Source organism: Panthera leo, chromosome B3 (genome assembly GCF_018350215.1).
Source record: "Panthera leo isolate Ple1 chromosome B3, P.leo_Ple1_pat1.1, whole genome shotgun sequence".
NCBI classification, from domain to species: domain Eukaryota; kingdom Metazoa; phylum Chordata; class Mammalia; order Carnivora; family Felidae; genus Panthera; species Panthera leo.
In genome coordinates this window covers 47,712,555-47,732,252 of record NC_056684.1, presented here as the reverse complement: position 1 = coordinate 47,732,252, position 19,698 = coordinate 47,712,555, and the positions used below count along the sequence as shown (strand labels likewise).

At 36.2% G+C, this 19,698-nt stretch overlaps 1 protein-coding gene across 4 annotated transcripts in view; it reads right to left on the bottom strand.

Annotated features, from left to right (window-relative positions):
- The window catches only part of ZNF280D (zinc finger protein 280D), a 139,957-nt gene extending 120,554 nt beyond the window's left edge, over positions 1-19,403 (bottom strand). For 3 of the 4 annotated variants that reach the window (XM_042941934.1, XM_042941935.1, XM_042941936.1), the window contains exons 1-3: positions 19,278-19,403; positions 2,832-2,875; positions 2,651-2,719 (exon numbers count right to left, since the gene is read on the bottom strand). In XM_042941934.1, coding sequence (XP_042797868.1) covers positions 2,651-2,678 — 28 coding nt within the window. In that variant the 5' untranslated portion in view covers positions 2,679-2,719; positions 2,832-2,875; positions 19,278-19,403. Of the gene's footprint in view, positions 1-2,650; positions 2,720-2,831; positions 2,876-7,929; positions 8,175-19,277 lie in introns of those variants that run through there. The other variant, XM_042941933.1, reaches the window with a different exon arrangement.
- Positions 19,404-19,698: the final 295 nt, after the last annotated feature.

Here is a 19,698-nt window from a genome sequence, read left to right as displayed (position 1 = left end):
CAAACCAATTTAGACAGATAATGGTTGACAGTAGTAGTTATTTAATGGAAAAGTCAAAATGAGTTCTAGTCATATGCCTGGAATATAATTTTATCTACAAAAGGACCGTACCTAACCATTATCGGGAGGAGGGGGGGATATTAACAACTGGGAAATAAACTAAGACTAGGAGGCATCTCCTGGGAGATATACTTAGTAAAACTAAACCAAATTCAGGAATTCTAGACACAAAGCAGTGATGAGATGCTAGACTAAAATAAGGGAACAAGGTGAGACTTATTCCATTTGGGGCAAATTAGACCATTTCTCACCTAAAGAAACAGACCAAAGAACATGCAGTAAATATGAATATACACCATCCTATAAGTTCTGACCAAGAACAGAACTCCTACGAAGCATTTTAATACTTCACTCTTAAATATTAATGGACAATCAATAAGCACCAGAAAGTTTAGGAAAATCTCCTGTCTTTTAGAACAAATCAATAAAAAAGATAAAGAATCCTAAGGAAAAGAAATAATGCAGAGAGCAAGAAAAATATTAAAGAAAATATAATTTGCATCTTTAGAGATATTAGATAAGAAAGAATGTTATAAAAAGTAATATTCACAAAACAAAAAATAAGATTAAAAATATGATAGGAGCTCCTGGGTGGGTCAGTCGGTTAAGCATTCCACTCTCGATTTCGGCTCTGGTCATGACCTAGCAGTTCCTGGGATTGAGCCCTGAGCTGGACTTTGCACTCATGACCTGCGCGGAAATCAAGAGATGGACGCTTAACCAACTGAGCCCATGCAAGCGTCCCTGGACTACCTGACTTTTTAAACTATCTGCATATATTGATTGCTTTAAGCTAAGATGGAGAAAAAAGAAGAGGAGGAAGAGGGGAAAGAAGAGAAACAGTACTGAAGGCCTAAACTTATATCCCAACTAGATATAAGTGGTGCTTAACTGATACACAGAATGAGATGGGTGGTGGTCTACAAAACAAACAAACAAAAAAACCCTCCAGAGTTCTGGCTTTGACAATAATATATTTCATTTATCATTTAAATATAGTCATTTCTAAAGGTAATTTTTTATTATATTAAAGTAATGCCACTTCTACTTTTGACTCAAAATTAGGATAATGTTCTACCAGGTCTTAAAACATACTAACTGAAACAATTCTTTGATGGCATACAAAAGAAATATCTTAACAAATTAAGAACCATTATTTTATAAATTTTTAAATTTTTTCCTTTCTATAAAAGTATGTCACAAATCATTTCCTGTCTTAACATTATTTAAATGTTAATAGTCCACCTACCAAAAAAAAGGAGGCCTTTCCATTTTCCCAAAGGTCATAAACATATTAATTGATCCCTTTATTTTCTAAACTATAATGTTTTATTAACTACATAGAGTTCTTCAAGTAAAGTAACTAAAAATATTACTATATGTCCAAGACCAAACTGAACACTTTTGAGTGTATTTCCCTCTACACACTAGACAGGCAGTAAGCACATAGTATATAATAATCTATGGCTAGGAAACTAAGTGAAGTTAGGCAATGCCTAGCTTTTAAAAATTAGGGAAACATTGTAAATGGATAATAAAAGTTTCCAGTTAGTATATGTTATGGGCTAAATTGTGTTTCTCTAATATTCATGCATTAAAGTCCTCACCATCAGTACCTCACAATCTTAATGTGTTTGGAGACAGGGTCTTTAAGAGATAATGAGGTGAAAATGAAGTTATCAGGGTGGGTGCTAATCCAGTATGACTGATGTCCTTAAAAGAAGAGATCATGGGGCGCCTGGATGGCTCAGTCGGTTAAGCGGCCAACTTCGGCTCAGGTCATGATTTCTCAGTCCGTGAGTTCGAGCCCCGCGTCAGGCTCTGTGCTGACAGAGCCTGGAGCCTGTTTCAGATTCTGTGTCCCCCCTCTCTCTGACCCCCCACCCCCCCGTTCATACTCTCTCTCTGTCTCAAAAATAAACGTTTAAAAAAAGAAGAAGAAGAAGAGATCAGGACACGGATGAAGGACATGCTTGAAGGTAAAACCATCCAAAGACACAGGAAGCATATGGCCATCTCTAAGCCAAGGAGAGAGACGTGATACAGATCCTTCCCTTATGGCCCTCAAAAGGAATCAAACCTGCCAACACCTTGAACTTGTACTTCTAGACCCTAGAACTGTGAGAAATTCTGAAATAAAGTTCTGTTGTTTAAGCCATCCAGTCTATGATACTTCATTATGGAAGCCCAAGCAAACTAATACAGAAGACAAAGATCTTCTTCATTCTTCTTAACAGGGTAGTGCCATTGTCAATACATTCAGGATACATTGTTGTGAAAAAAATTTTTTAAGACACATAACATCTTTACATTTTTATAAATAATTATATTTTTGTCTATGCATAGAAAAAATATAGGTAATTATATACACCAAACTAGCAGTTATCACTGAGCATAAGAAGAAAAAAACTTCATTTCTACTTTACTCACGTTTTAATTTACATCATTTTTTATGTGAGCATGTTACTCCAATAAATTTATGTTTTTCTGTCTTTAAGAAAATGTGCCTACCCTTCCTTCTTTCTACTGAAGCAAATTTATCAGTACAAAAGCCACGTATACTATTATCAGTCGTGGCAGCAACACTTACTTTTTGGCTGAAAAGGGTTGTCGCCCATCAAGTTGCAGAGTTGACTTTCTGTAAATTGTCACCTGAGTACTGACACATGATATGAGTCAATTTTATGAGTCACTTTAAGTAATGCCAAATATTGAAACATGAAACTTGGGGTTCAGAAATTCTTGGATCTAATTTTGATCTCAAAACTCACCATGTGATTACAGACAAGACAGCAATTTGTATCTGTTTTCCTTCCTATAAAATAAAGATACCTAGTATTAGAGTGGATCTCATTAAATTAAGTGTACACATATTTAATCTTTTTTCCTATAAAAAGCTCAATTTTTAAGTTTGATATGTCTGACTTTTACTTATAACTCACTTTACATAATTGGTTCATTCAAGAATTTAGTAATAAAAATGGTAATTCTCTTAAGTACTTACTACTTGAAGAAGTCTGAATTATTAAAAATAATGTTTTTAATCTTTTTGTAAAAATGAGTAATCACCTCATAATGTATTGTTTTAGTAAGTCTGAATTTTCAAATGCTAAGTGATACTAATCTTTAACTGTTACTTATTCACGTTTCAGGTATAAGTGTAATTACTTCCATAAGAAAACATAACTTTAAATAAATTGTATTTTTCTTATTTTTTATCAAAAGAATTTAAAAATAAAGAAATTAATTAGATATATTTCAGTGTAGATTAATTCATCCAAAAATAACTACTCATTGGGGCACCTGACTGGCTCAGTCACAAGAGCATGTGACCCTTGATCTCAGGGTTGTGGGTTCAAGCCCCAAGTTGGATGTAGAGATTACTTAAAAAAATAAACTTGGGGCGCCTGGGTGGCTTGGTCGGTTAAGCATCCGACTTCAGCTCGGGTCATGATCTCATGGTTCGTGGGTTTGAGCCCCACATCGGGCTCTGTGCTGACAGCTCAGAGCCTGGAGCCTGTTTCAGATTCTGTGTCTCCCTCTCTCTATGCCCCTCCCCAACTCATGTTCTGTCTCCCTCTGTCTCAAAAATAAATAAGCATTAAAAAAAAAATTAAAAAAAATAAATAAACTTAAAAAACATAAGTACTCATAGCCTTCATTTTTTTTAAGTTTATTTATTTTTGAAAAAGAGAGCGCAAGTGAGGGTGAGACAGAGGGAGAGAGAGAGAGAGAGAGAGAGAGAGAGAGAGAATTGCACGCAGGCTCCACATTGCCAGCGCAGAGTGCAACATGAGGTTTGAACTTAGAATGATGAGATCATCACCTGAGCTGAAATCAAGAGTCAGACACTTAACCAACTGAGCCACCCAGGCACCCCTTAATTCAGTCATTTAAATAGTTATAGCTTATCTCTAAACAGTATCACCATTACAAATATGTCAAGGAAATATATACATAACAATTTTTGCTCATGTTAAGGACCTACTGTTACCAAGAATACAGAATATTTTTTAAGTGCCACAATTACACAGCTTATGAGACTCATATATATTTTTTATTTGAGTACTTATAATTATATTGGGTCATACATAATGGTTATATTAAATATTACATAGTTGACACATAGATATTTTGCTAAGTGACCATACAAATATCTCTTACCAAAATTCTGTAATTAGTATTCAATTTACAAATATTCAATTAATGAATGACTTGTCTATATGAATAAGACATCCAGTGCCTATTACGACAGAGATGACTTTAAGATAACCTACTTCAAAAGCCTGAGGACCATAGTAGCCTACTATAAAGTTGGAAGTCCTCAGATGAAACTTGAATCATAAATTCAGCCTAAAGCTGCCCTGTGATATACAGTAGCCACTAGCCACATGTGACAATTTAAGTTTAAATTAATTAAAATTAAATAAAATGTAAAATTCAGTTTCTCAGTTTTACTAGCCACATGTCAAATGCTCAAGGCCACATGTGGCTGGTCGCTACTATATCGGACAGTGCAGCTACAGAACCTTACAATTGGACAACACTGGACTAACAAATCATTGCCATATTTTGTTCCGTTAATGAACAAACACTTTCATGGATTCTTTTGTCATCTCAGCCACTGAAGCATGCCAAAACTACCATTATAAAAACCTCTCAGGTCACACTGCAGAATTTTGGTGTAAGGCATGGAATTCTATGAAGGATTAAGTCAGCTGTCACTGAAGTGGAATATCCAGCAAAGATATGCAGTGTGGATCTCAAAGTTCCCAAACATTTCTAATAGCTTCTACAGCTCAGACTTAGCTCCAAAATAGCCAGAAAAAAGAGAATACTCTACTTCAGCTACAGACTCATTTCATGCCAAGTTTAATACACTTGTTTCTATGAAGAAAAAAATGAATTCCAATTAACTGACTTATCAAAGACTTTTTAGAAAATGATTCATTCACTGTTGGGAGACTGCTTATATAAATAATTTTAATTCCTATTTCACTATTTTTTGTTTCAGATTTTATATATCCAAAATTAAGCTATATCTTAAATAATTTTTTCTACAAATTTAAAAAAATCAGTAAAAATGTAGGTCTACATTCTTAATTGAAAAATTTGCTTTTAGCCACTGATAGCTGTTACCTGATGCAATGTCACTGTGTTGAATGAAAGTAAAGCATTTGATCTGGTACATAAGCACACAGTATGACACAGGTGTGCTATGTACTAGATATAGTTCAATTTACTTTCTGATAAAAGATTAATTCCACAAACCCCAACTGTAGAGTCTGCACATTAAAAAAGAGCTTTAGGCTAAAAGCCAGAAGAGGCGAGTTATAGCCCCCAGCACTACTACAACTTGCAGTCAAATCACCTTGTAATTTTGGGTCTCAGTTCTTAGTTCAACTAATAATCTCTATGGCTTAATTCAGCTCTCTACTGTATACTGTGTACTTTAAACATTTATTAACAGTAAACAGTAAAACATGGTGAAGAATGAATGCCACATTCAAATTCTGACTCAACCATTTATTATCTGTACAACCTTGGGCAAATTACTCTCTGTGCCTTGCTTTACTTTATACATGCAACTTATTTCATGAAGTTACAGTGAAGATCAAATTAGATAACATAAAGTACACAGCTCTCTGCCTGGCACACAGAAATCATTCAATAAATCTTAACCATTTTTAACTCTTGGCTTAATCACATTCTGAAAAACTCTAAGAACAGATTACAATTTTGTTATTACACTAGAATTTTCAAGATATCAGCTGAGCATTTAGAAATTATTTTGTTTTTAGATCTTTATTACATTATTTCTTTCGCACGATGAAATGTTAGCTTTATAAGTATACCTTCTAGAATGCAGCTGTCAAATCTATCCTACCATATTTTCATCTTTTTAAGAAAGAAACATAAACTAGTGAAAACACACATAACAATTTTAAACCCTCATATAAACATAACACACATACCTACAATTCATCAATACTGTTAAAATATATACTACCTGTCTCATAGGTTAAAACAGTATCTAATTAAAAAATACCAACATATAAAAATTAACATTACAATAAAGTACCTGATATCATATCCATTAAAAAACACTTTCATTTTACATGCAACACTGTATTTTAATTTCTAAAAAAAAATCCTTTTTTAAAAATGAGTAAGGGGCACCTGGCGGGTCAGTCAGTTACACATCTGGCTTCGGCTTAGGTCATGATCTCATGATGAGTTCAAGCCCCACCTGCGTGGGGTACTCTGCCTCTCTCTCTGCTCCCCACCTCCCACACTCTCAAAAGCAAAGAAACAAACAAACAAACAAACAGTAAAACCCTTAAAAAAAAAAATGAGTAGGTACCAAGTTAAATTAAAAAAAGAATGTGAGGAATATGGTGAATGGTTAAGTTTTCTATCTCCCCAGGCCCCAAAAGTCAGTTATTCAATAAAATAACCCGAGAAACCACATCATAAAATTAATGCTTTCTTCTCATCATAAAAATAATGTTTTAATAGGGAGTTTGCATTCCTAATCAAGAAATTAGCAACAGTAAAACCAGATAGAATTAACATAAAAGGGAAAATACAAAACCAAAATATAATGATTTTAAATAATGAAAATTTGTATTCAAAATAAGTACAGCATATATATGTTCAACCAACTCATAAATTTTGTCTAAGATTAACAAGCTAGCTGTAATCAAAACCACACTGAGATATCACCTCACGCCAGTCAGAGCGGCTAAAATGAACAAATCAGGAGACTATAGATGCTGGAGAGGATGTGGAGAAATGGGAACCCTTTTGCACTGTTGGTGGGAATGCAAACTGGTGCAGCCACTCTGGAAAACAGTGCGGCGGTTCCTCAAAAAATTAAAAATAGATCTACCCTATGACCCAGCAATAGTACTGCTAGGAAATTTACCCAAGGGATACAGGAGTGCTGATGCATAGGGGCACTTGTACCCCAATGTTTATAGCAGCACTCTCAACAATAGCCAAATTATGGAAAGAGCCTAAATGTCCATCAACTGATGAATGGATAAAGAAGTTGTGGTTTATATACACAATGGAATACTACTTGGCAATGAGAAAGAATGAAATATGGCCTTTTATAGCAACGTGGATAGAACTGGAGAGTGTTATGCTAAGTGAAATAAGTCATACAGAGAAAGACAGATACCATATGTTTTTACTCTTATGTGGATCCTGAGAAACTTGACAGAAGACCATGGGGGAGGAGAAGGGGATAAAAAAAGAAAGGGAGGGAGGAAAACTATAAGAGACACTTAAAGACTGAGAATAAACTGAGGGTTGATGGGGGTGGGAGGGTGGGGAAAGTGGGTGATGGGCATTGAGGAGGGCACCTGTTGGGATGAGCACTGGGTGTTGTATGGAAACCAATTTGACAATAAATTTTATAAAAAAAAAAAAAAGCTAGCTGTAAGAAACACTAATAAACCTTTAACAATTTTACTTATACACTTGGAAGTGTTTTTCAGTGGAGTAATTTGGATGACACAGGGTCACTGGTACACTGTTCAGAAAAGTTTGATCTGTCACTCTTTCCTCCTCACAAATTTCCCAAAAAATCAAGTATTCAAATCATTCCACTGACTTTAAAGCTTTGGTTTATGTTCTATATCATTTTATAAACAATTCTTAGTCTTTGTCACTAATAGCATACTGAAATGGAGGTCTATATTTTTAGAATTCTAATCCCAAATTAATAGAGCTTTAACGATTCAAAGTGTGTTCTTAACTATGAGTAGCAATCTATTATTTCCAACCCTTGTTTTGTGATCTCTCAAGAATTTCCAACTATCTCAAGGAGATTACAAAAAAACTCATTTTAACGTTCATTACCTTAAAAGCATACACAATCTTTTGAGGACAGAGAGTCATTTTAAAAATTTCATTTTATAGTACCTTAATATCCATCACCTATTGATTCCACTGTGGAAATTAATTGTAACAAGGTTAGAAAACAGAGAATGATGTCTACCTTGGCATACATCACACAAATACAAACCTTAAAGCATAAGCAATAAACCCTATATAATTGAAAAAGACCCACAAGTGAAATCTGATTTCATAAAATTCAGGTGTTTAAATATGAGGTTTTATAAAGAAATTAACTTAGTAAATTTATTTACTAACATTAAGCAGATGAAACAAAATTTTAAATCAGTATTTTCTCCTTTTATGCCTATTTTTTAAAATGCTTTATTGTTAGAAAACTAAGTACCTTTTTGTAGAATCAGCCCAGTTTATCAGTCCAGTCTGTTAAAAACCACAGACTTATTTCTGAAAAAGGTACATTTCAATCACATAAAATGTACAATCAGAAACATCTGACCACTAGCAACTAAAATACTACAGACAAAATACTGAGAGATCATAGAAACTTTAGAAGCTATGTCATCAAATTTTAACCAATTTCCGAAAGACAGTTATTTTTATTTTAAGTAGAATAATGTCTTTTGAAAATGGTCACTCCAAGTATATGAGAAAAGGTCTCCATAAGGGGAGAATATGGATACACTGTTTTATTTTTTAAATAAACTAAATATTTCAAATGTCATTTTAAAAAAGGATTTTATACATGCAGGAATCTTAACAGTGAACAAGCAAAGAGACAATGGAAAGGGTTGGGACTCAGCCTTGGCTGGAGTTCCAGGAAAGGAAAGGAAAGGACAGGAGAGGAGGGGAGGGGAGGGGAGGGAAGGATTCCATGCAGAAGAAATAACATGTGGAAAAGATCTATGGCACAGCAAATATGAAAAACAGAAAAGAAACCAGTGTGAATGGAAAAGAAAATCAAGGGGGTATATGGTAGAAGGTAAGACAGAAGTCAAACAACCGCAGCATCCTAGAGATCATATTAGGAATCTTGTCCGTAATCTAAGACCAATGGAAAACCAAAAAGGGGATTTTAAACAAGAACTGGTATAATCAGATTTGTAATACAGTGTCAAAATAACAGAATTTGAGTCTAAAATCAAAGAGACGGTAGTTTTATTCTATTCTGTCCTAATCATCCCCACTGGGAATACAGTGAGTATACTGGCTAGGATGCTTTCACCTATAAGTAACAGAAAACCCAATTCAAATTGGCTTATGCAAAAGAGAATTTTTAGCACATTTACAGAACTAAATACAGGTGCAATTTAAACAATGACTTACAAAGTTGGCTTTTCTATCTCTGTTCCTTGACTTCACTTCCTCTATGTTGTTTCTACCTTCAGAAGAGGTTTCCCACTATGAATCTCTCCAACTTAACACCTTCCAAGATTCAAGTCCAAGACTCTAATAAGAGGGTTAGCTCTGATTGGAGTTGACTGGTTTGACTGGTTTAAGTCATATGCCCTTCCTGAAGCCAATCACTATTGCTAAGGACTTGTAATAGGTTTAGTCCTAGATCACATACTACCCCTGGCACCAGAGCCACAACAACAACAACTAAGATAAAAATTGGTTCCCCAAAGGAAAATTAAGGTATCTGTTACCAAAGTAAAGGGGAATGTTAGGTAACAAAAGCAACAGATGTCCATTATAAGGAATTAGTATTAGCACTTTGTCTAGGTCAAAGGACTAAAGATATTTAACTTAGGAAACATGAGACTGTGGGGCAGGGGTGGTAGAAAAGAAAGCAATTTACAGATATTTTAAGTTTGTCATGAGAAAGAAGGAAAAGAGTAGGTCTTGTTCTTTCTAGCTCAAGTGATAATAATAACAATATTAGTAATATTTACTTGTTTTGAATAAACAAGAATTTCATTCCTAGTGTTCAGCTTCAACAAAACTACTTAATTTATTACATACTATTATGTTATCACAATTACAAATTATGTTACTAATAATAACAATTTATCATTACCATAAGCTAACATTAATTAAATGCACACATTATTTTGTCTATTCCTCAAGAAACTCTATGAGGCAGGTACTATTATCATCCTCAGTTCACAACTGCAGAAACTGAATTATTGAGGTTAAGTACCTTGCCCAAAGAAACACAATTAAGAGTAGAGCAAGGATTCAAATCTAGACACTTAAAATATCACAGATTCCAGCCATACACTACTTGCCTCCACCAGGAACAAGACCAAAATTACAGGGAGGCAGATTTCATCTCAACACAAGAACAGAACAATTCATGGTTAAATATCAGGAAATGAGACGAACTCAAGGTGTGATAGATCACCAAACAAAAATATGAAAAATTCAAGCATTATGTAATCGAAATGGTCACTTTCCAAAATCCCCAAGGATCCTTCCAACCCTAATATAAACATACCCATCTGGCATAGATATGAAAATGTAAATTTTTGCCTAGACAAAGGGGATTTATTATTTCAGTGAATGTTGAATTATGAAAAGCCAATTTGGTATTATGAAAAGTCTTTCAGTAATCAAATCAACCATTCCCAAATATTTTCTAGAAACTCCAAGTTCAATATAATAAATGAAGCAAATGGGTTGAAGTTCAACATTGAGGATAATTGAGGATAACTGAGGATAAAAGCAAGTAAATTCCTGAAGAATAAGTAATAGTTGATAATTTTAATTAAATAATATAAGTTGAATTTTAATAAACCTGTTTGATGTCAACTCCCAATGATATCAAGATCTACTTCACAGACACTGACTCAGAGCAAAATCCCAAATATCAAATCATGATAAACCAACTGTTCAGAATTTTAACATTTTTGATGACACAAAAATCTTTAAAGTAGTATCAATAAGTAGAAGGCCTATGCTTCAGCAGACTGCTTATAACTATAAATCAATCTAAATCAGCAGTCATTAAAAGCTTCTATGTGAAAGGAATCCTTCATAAAAAAGGGTATGAGGAATCAATCTCTTTTTGTACCACCTCCATTTCATCCAAGTAAAATTTCTGCTAACCCTGATCCAGGCTGCAATCCATTTGCTCTACTTATCACCACCCATTCTGTCAGTCAAAACTAACCTAAGCACCACAGTACAGCTACTACCTTTTCTACTGCACACACTGTATTCTACTGACAATCCGGATAACCCTCCCCCATTGCCAAAGCAAATTACCCTTTCTTCATTTACATTTTCCTTATCTTTCATCTATTTTAACTCAATTTCTTGAAACCTCCTCCTCAAATATTTTCTATATGCCAACAGACTGTTTATCTACCTGCTCCAATTTAACTCAATAGATTCTCCACATTTTCTTGCTCCTTAAATAGTGCAAAATCAGGTTTTTCAGAGTTTAGTCTTCCGCCCTACACAAATTGTTACCTAAACAACAGATCTAATAAATTCCATTGTCTTAGGTTGTCAGTTCTCAATAGCAGGGTATAAAATCATCAAATATTAACCTCCAACCTTGACTCCCCTACTAAGTTCCCGCCTATCATTTCTTAACTGCTAAAAACTATTATCTGGGTATTTAAACTCACCTCAAACTCAGTATTTCCAAACTGAACATAACTTCTCCACAAAAATTAGTCCTACTTCATGATTCATAACAGCCAAGAAGTGAAAACAAGCCAAATGTTCATCAAGTGATGAATGAACAAAATATGATATATATATCCATACAATGGAGTATTACTCAGCAATAAAAAATGAAGTACTGGTACATGCTACATGGATGAACCTTGAGAACTTTATGTTAAGTGAAAGAAGTCAGTCACATACTGTTTGATTCCATTAATATCAAATGTCCAGAACAGGCAAATCCACAGAGACAGAAATTAGATCAGTGGTTGCCAGGACCTGTGGAGTGGGGAGAGGCAGCTTAACAGTACCATTACCTGAAAGTTAATGGTCTGAAAGCTGAAAATACTACCTTGAGATTAGACGATTTTGATGATTGTATAACACCATGAATGTACTAAATGCCACTAAATTGTATACTTTAAAATAATTTAAATGGTGAATTTAATGTTATGTTAACCTGACCTCAGTTTATAAAAATTAGTTCTACTTCTCTTCTTCCACCAATAAAACTGTCATCATTCTGATCTTGAGTCCTTAAAAGTGTTTCTCAATATTCCCCTCTTTTATTCATCATATCTAATCAATCAATTCCCCAGTCCTATATAGTCTTCCTTCAAAATATTTTCTACAACCACCCTTGATTTTCAATTCACTACATACTTGTTCAGGCACTTAGAACCTCACATCCATAGTAAGATTTACCGTGTAAGATTCACTTTATATCAGCCTCTCAGCATCCAGATCTATATGATTTCATCCATTTAACATAGAACCACCAAATTAACAATGTCATAAAAAAATGTTTTCATTGTGTCATTTATCAATCCAAACTCCTCAGTAACACTCCACCAATCCATGCAGAGCTCGGTTATCCTTGTGTCAGAAGCTTCTAGAATCCAGTGAGGTACAGAACAGGCCAAATGTTTTAGAAACTGTCATTTCCACCAGTGGTTGGTGCTGCCAGGCTGCAAGGCTAGTCCTATACTATCCAGCTTAAGCAAACAACATGCAATCCTGGGATTACAGGGCTGAGGTTTGAATTAGGTAAGACCAAGGCATCATAGCCTACAAAATTAACATACAGCATTAGGCATCCAGTAAGTATTACAATAAATGAAATGCACTTTTTGAGATTCAATTCCTTCATCTGTAAAGGGCAGATGATGATAATACCATCCATCTCAAAAAGGCATTTATTTTAAAGATAAAATATGATGTATAAATTTACTTTATAATATATAAAATACCACAATAAAAGATTAGAAACATATCTCTTGTGTTACAACTCCTCAAATAAACACAAATACTAACAATGTAGTGTCAAAAAAGTAAGGCCAATTTTCTTATTTACTTTTTGTCTATTCAACAAAGTTGAGAGCTCTATTACTTATTTTTAATCCTAGAACTTAATAAAGACATTTTGTTTATGAGGGCCTTCCCATCAGCAATCAACAATCCTGTATAAAGTCAGATAATCTTAAACCCTAAATGGAAAAAGCAAAATAAGTAAACAAAGTAGGAGATAGGGATTACCTATACCCAAAACACTCAGACCCCTCCCAAGAGCTTTAGGCTTCCCTTCTCAAACTTGCCAAAGGTAACAATTACCCACAAAATAAGGAAAACACAGGGGTAAAGCCTAGAAGCAAGGAATATATTATTTCATAGACTAATGATCTTTGCTTTGGTTAATAGCCCTCAACTGAAAGACATGCAAGTAGCGGTCATGCTGAAGAAATCCCCAACCTGGAAAAAAAAAAAAAAAAAAAAAAAGTGTGTCTAATTAATTTCTAAGGATGGAATCTTAGAAGTCCACAAACCCCAACCTAAAATATTCAAGATATATTAATTTACTTAAAAATGACTACAATAGGGGTGCTTGGGTGGCTCAGTTGGTTAAGCATCCGTCTCTTGATTTTGGCTCATGTTGTGATCTCATGGTTCACGAGACTGGGCCCCACTTCAGGCTAGCACTGGGCATGCATCCTGCTTAAGATTCTATCTCCCTCTCCCTCTGCCCCTCCCCTGAACATATGTGGGGTCTCTCCCTTAAAAAATAAAAGAGAAAAGAAAAGAAAAGAAAAAAGAAAAACTTTTAAAAATGATTATAATAAACCCATTACATATTAATATAAATATTTATGTGAGAAGTATTTCCCAAAACAAAATATTTAGAGAGGGGTGGCATTGTTTTATATTTTTGCAAAACCCATTAATATCTGCCTTAATAAAGACAGCTGTATTTTCTTATCTGCTTCTACATTTAATCTGTTGCACTACATCGTTCGGTTGAAAAATCCAGCCTCACAAGATACGTAGGTGATAGAGAGAGGATCTTGTATAACCCTTGAAAGCACCTCAGGTCCCCAAGACCATGGTTAGAGAACTGCTACACTACATTAAACAAGTCAAAGCCTTTGTTTAAAAAGGAGAGCTAAATTAGAGCTGACCAAAAATTTGGTATATACCAATCCCAAGGAGTAAAGTCACAATTTTAAATAGTTAGGGAATATTAAAGTGATGAGCACAACATTAAGAAAAAGCATTTATTAAGCAGTAATTATATATAAAGCATTGTATTTAAAAACACAAAGATGTAAAATGACACAGCATCATTCCAAAAAATCAGTGTTCATCACCATATAATAAACCAGAAAAGCAGAAATGTTTGCAATGAAAAATAATTGAAATAAGAAATATTTTTTATTTAATCCAGTTCGCCAAAAGGCCTAAATATTACACCCTGATTCTACAGGGTTTCAGTTAATCATTTTTTACTATAGAGGAGCTCTGAAGGTAAAGTTGGGAAGTAATGAAAGAAAAAATGCTAACAACAAAAATATTGTGGAACAGACACGTCAAGGAATAACTTTTTAAGTACTACCTGCATTCATTAGAGATGGAGTGCAAACTGCTGAAAAACCTATCATGGTAGTAGATGGAGAGGCAGGGAGGTTTAATGTGTTAGAAAGGGGGCACTTTATATATCTGAAGGTCCAAATTAACCATTAACCTTCAATATACCATCAGAATCCACAGAAACAATTTTAGTTTATTTTCTTTCTCGGGTAGTTCTAGTTGTAAAGATTGACATTTTATGGCTTTTATTGTTTCCTAGAAATCTTCAAACAACACCTTATTACTTTTAAACCGAATAAAACTCATTGTATTTGACAATTACTATGTGGGTCTACAGGATCCTTTTATAAATCTAAGATACATTATGCGATCATAGTGATTTTATTCTTCTTACATCTTGAAATAATTTGCTAATTCCATCATTCTGGGTATTATTTCACCACTGATAAACAAATATTCCCACCTATGCTTACAAAAGAAAATTATAAATACATAAGAAAACATAAGAACGATTTAACTGCCTAGAAGAATAATGCAACAGTTAAGTAAATCATCATCTTTCACTCTTCTTATCTTTCAGTTTTCTTATTGTTTTGCACAAAATATTGCATGAACTTTCCAAAAGATGACTGAAGACATTATCTTTGTAATCTGTGTCGAAAAGAAGAACTTTACTTCTACCCTTTTATGTTGTTGTACCTGAGGACCCATGAACTAAACTAACAAAAAAAACAGATTAACAGGAGAAAAAGCACAAAATTTTTATTAACATTTACACACACAGGAATTCACAGAAAAGAAGTAAAACTCAAAGAAGTGGTTAAATTCAAGGTCTCATATACCATTTTAACAAAGGAGAGGGGATTAGGGCTTTGGGAGACAATAAATCATGGGAAATAACTAGGAAATACATGGGAGAACTAATGGAAGATAAGGGTTATTTTCATTAGGTCTCTTTATGCAAACTCATCTTGGTATCAGCGCTCCATCTCAAAGTGGTAGGAGTCACTCTTTCCTACTAAGGGGGCCCGGGTTGGGGGAGGGGGATGTCTTCACAAAGGGATATTTATGCCTTGCTTTCAGGCAGATAACAGGAGGACAGAAAACAATTTTTACTTCTTTTAATTCCAAACTGCTGTCCACTCAAAATAATCCTTAGCTCAAAGTGGCATATGTTAGCACAGCATACCCTGATCCTTTTCATATGCTTTTATTTTAGTCTTCCCTAAATACAGTTAAGAACTCAGAACTTTTTATTTTCTGCCCATTATGGGACAGAAGAAAACTGGCAGAGGACACATTTCACAATTATTAAATGAACCTGAAAATGAATGCAAAGATAGACAGCAAGCACCTTAGACTCTAATGATGAAAACACGGAAATCTCAGACTAAATCTTCAGATGAGATTAACCTGATACAGTTCATAAATGGACAAATGTTAAATGCGGGTGTATATAACGATGACTAAAAGGACATAGAAAATGTGGAAAATTTTTTTAATTCACTGGATTGGTTATGCTAACTGATATCTACAAATCCAGAACTGAAAATATCTGGCAATTATGAAGCAAAGATGGCCATCAATGCTTCAACAATTTTGTTGTCTTAATTTTAAGACTTATGAAAGGTTTCAAAAAATTCTTCAAGTATTGCATTTAATGATGCACATGCAAAAGAAAAAAAAAAAAGCCCCAGAATGATAAGAACTTATCAGAAGTATTTGAAATCTGAAATCAGTATTTACAAGATAAATACACTCCAAGTTCATTCATGTATGACAGCTGACCAGTAGTTAGTTACATTCAAACAGTGTTGCCCATTTCAGGTACACACACTTTCAAACCCTGAAAAACATTTACTAAAAATCTGGGCAACACAGGACAGTGAATCATCCTAAACTTGAAAGATGCAGATCTACACAGATTCAGAAAAGGGTGGGAGCAGAACCAAGAGTAATAGAAAAATCACAAGAATGGACAAAAGAATTTTAAAATTCTGTCAGAAATACAACATGTGACAAAATTTTTCTAAGTTTAGAACTAGGTTAGTATTATTATCCAACAAGAAATTTTCTTGATTTGGCAATATCAGGAAGAACATGGTTGAACTTCTATGAATTTTCACAAATAGGACATAAGAAAAAGTCAACTGCACATAATCTGGGCTTTATACGTATTTGATGACTCTTAACTATCCTACGAAAAACTAGTTTTTTTCTCAGCTCAATGCATTCTCAAGCATAAATGAATTCAAAAACCCTTGCATAAATTAACATGAAGAGAGATGTATTATAAAAAGATATGCTCATTAAGAAGGTTAGAACTTGTATTTGCAAAGGAATGACTTGAAAATGATAACCTATGACCGACAATAGTGCAGGGAATTCTTTCAGTGTATGGGGAAAGCTTCAATTACAAAACCATAAATTGCCAAGAAAAATATTTCTCATGCAACTAGGAAAAGAACTTGCAGAAACAAGGAATTTTGTCTAACCCTTCAACCACAACATTCTTTTGCACAGGTCTCAAAGTGGGAATAAAGGAAGATATTCTTCGTGTGCATACCAAAAATTTTAAAACGTGCATATCCATTGTAGTATGTGGTATATAATTAAATGCATAAAATATATATGTACAGAAGGTACAATTTAAACCTAACGAAGAGTAAACTATCAGTAAAATACAGAATGTGGGTTATTTTACAGGACTACTGGTAGCCTGGTCTCAAAGGTCAGTGTCATTAAAAAATAAAAAAGAGGGAACTACACTAAATTAAAAGAAACTAACACAAACAAATGTAATGCATGACTGGATACCGGTTCCAAAATAAATCACTAAACAGAACATTTTGGGGACAATAGGAGAAATGTGAATACGTACTGCATATATATACACATATACATATATATATATATATATATATACACATATATATATATATACACATATACACATATATATATATACACATATACACATATATATATATATATATATATATATATATATATTAGATTGCAGGGATTATTCTTAACTTTAAGTGTGCTTATGGTATTGTGTTTATATGGAAAATTGGCCTTATTTTTATGACACACAGATAGACACATCCATCCACGGTACTTAGGTGTGAATTGTGGTATTTGCAGTGTGCTCTGAAAATGTTCACCAGAAAGAATTTAAGATAGGTACTTAAAGCAAATGTGACAAACTGGCAACACTGTTTAAACTAGGTGGTAGGTTATGTGTGTCCAAACAGACTATTCAACTTTTCAATATGTTTGGGGAAAAAAATCACATCAAAACTTAATAAAAAGTTGAAAAACTAAGAAATGAAGTCTAAAAAACAAAAATGTAAAAGAAGGAGCAATTGAATAATATTTCTTAAATTTTGTAGGTGAGCCTCCTTGCTTCTCCTCACTCACCTTATTCCCACAGACAAAAAAAGAAATATAGTGAATTGCGTGCGCACTGAGGTATCAGAAGACCTAAGGTTCTAGAAATGGTTCTATCACTCCTTAGCCATGACCTCATTAAAGATGTCTCCCTGAGGCTGTCTCCTGATCTTCAAGATGGTGCCATAAACACAGACCAGTGCAAAAGGGGTCTTCAGGTACAAATAGATTGCACCAATGGCAGATACAAATGCAAGATAACAGTTGTAACGGTATTTATACTGATGTTTCGAAACATCAAGAGCAAAGCAGCCGTAACAATTCTCCAAGCAAACCAGTGCCTTCCTTGGCACAGCAAGTTTCCGCTTAGGCAGCCTAAGTTGCCACTAATCCCCCGAAAGCAGGACTTCTCACAAATGCTAAGAGGGGGCTTTTGTACTTTAAAACTCTACTCCGAGGCTTCAATTTTATGCTTAATGGCACTAAAAGATGTCAAATTCTTAAGACCCAGTCCAAATCTCAAAACAATAAAGTTTAAGTCCACAGAATTTTTAAAAAACCAATCTTTGCAAACAAAGAGAAACCCTTGGACCAAGGTCTCCCGTGCTTGCAGAAGCGGGTCCGCTTTGACGTTTCTCCTCTCTAGCAGATTTCTCCTTAAAAGCCTTCAAACTTGACGTAAGTTGGGAAGAACTTCCATCTCTAGAGCAAGATAAAACCTCAGAGTGAGCTCATTCTTTATGTCTCATTAAGTGAAACCTGAAAGCACGGTCAGTAAATTGTGTACCCAACTCCACGGTTCTCCTCAGGGCCCTTCTGCAGACAATAACGGGACTTCCAGGGCAGAGCAGGGAAAGTCCCTTTGACAAGAATGAGGGTGTGAGCGTGGAATGACTGGTCACCTGGGGGCGAGGGGTAGGGCAGCAGACAGGGGCCCTAGGGCCCTGGACGCCTGGAAGTTCGGGACCCCCTTTGGTCTCTGTCTACCACTTTAGAGACTCCGGGGAGCGTCGTTGTGAGGGAGGCATGGGTCCCCGCCAAACATCGGCACAAAATGTACGGCGGACCAAAGGGAGTAGTCTCCAGAGGAGAGCCAAACCCAAGCTGGGGCAAACAGGCGCACAGGCCCTGGAAGGCGAGATGGAGGAGGCGGTGGAGGAGGCGGTGGAGGAGGCGGAGGAGGAGACGGAGGAAGAAGCGGCGAAGGCCTCCGCGGCCCCGGCCTCCCGCACCGAGCCGCCTGCCGCAGCGAGCCGTCTGCCGCGTCGCGCCGGGATCCCTCCCCCGCCGGGGCCGGCGCAAGATGGCGGTCAGGCCGCCGCCGCGCAGCCGGTCCCCTCCCCCGCGCCCTGGGCGCTCTCAGCAAACCGCGCCGGCCTCGACACCCCCGGCCCAGCGCCCCCGGAGTGAGGCGGCGCAGGCCGCGCGGGAGGGCCTCTGCCTGCTGCAGCGCGGGGCGGGCGGGGGCGGGGGGCGCTTACCGTGAGCGGAGCGGATCGGCCTGACTGGGGCCCTGAGGAGGAGGAGAAAGAGGAGGAGGAAAAGGAGGAGCACGAAAAACTACACGGCGGCAACGGCGGCGGCTCCCATTGCGGAGCAGCAGATGAGCCGTGGGAAGGGGGGGGGGGGGGGGGGTGTTCTCGTGGAGCCGGCGCGCTGCCTCATGGGTAGGCTCCGGGTCAGCCTTCGCGCGTCCGGGCTCCCTTTCTTCTAGCCGACACGGGAGGCGGGCGCCGGCATGTGCGTCGCACCGCAGGCCTTCGAAGGCCGCGGCGCCCCACCACGCGCTGGCCGCGGGCGAGGGCTAGGGCCGGGGCCTGGCGAGGTTGTGAGAGCCCGCCTGCTTGTCGGCCCGGTCGGGCCAACTGTCTCGAAATCGGGGCTGCACCGGGTCTGAAGGCA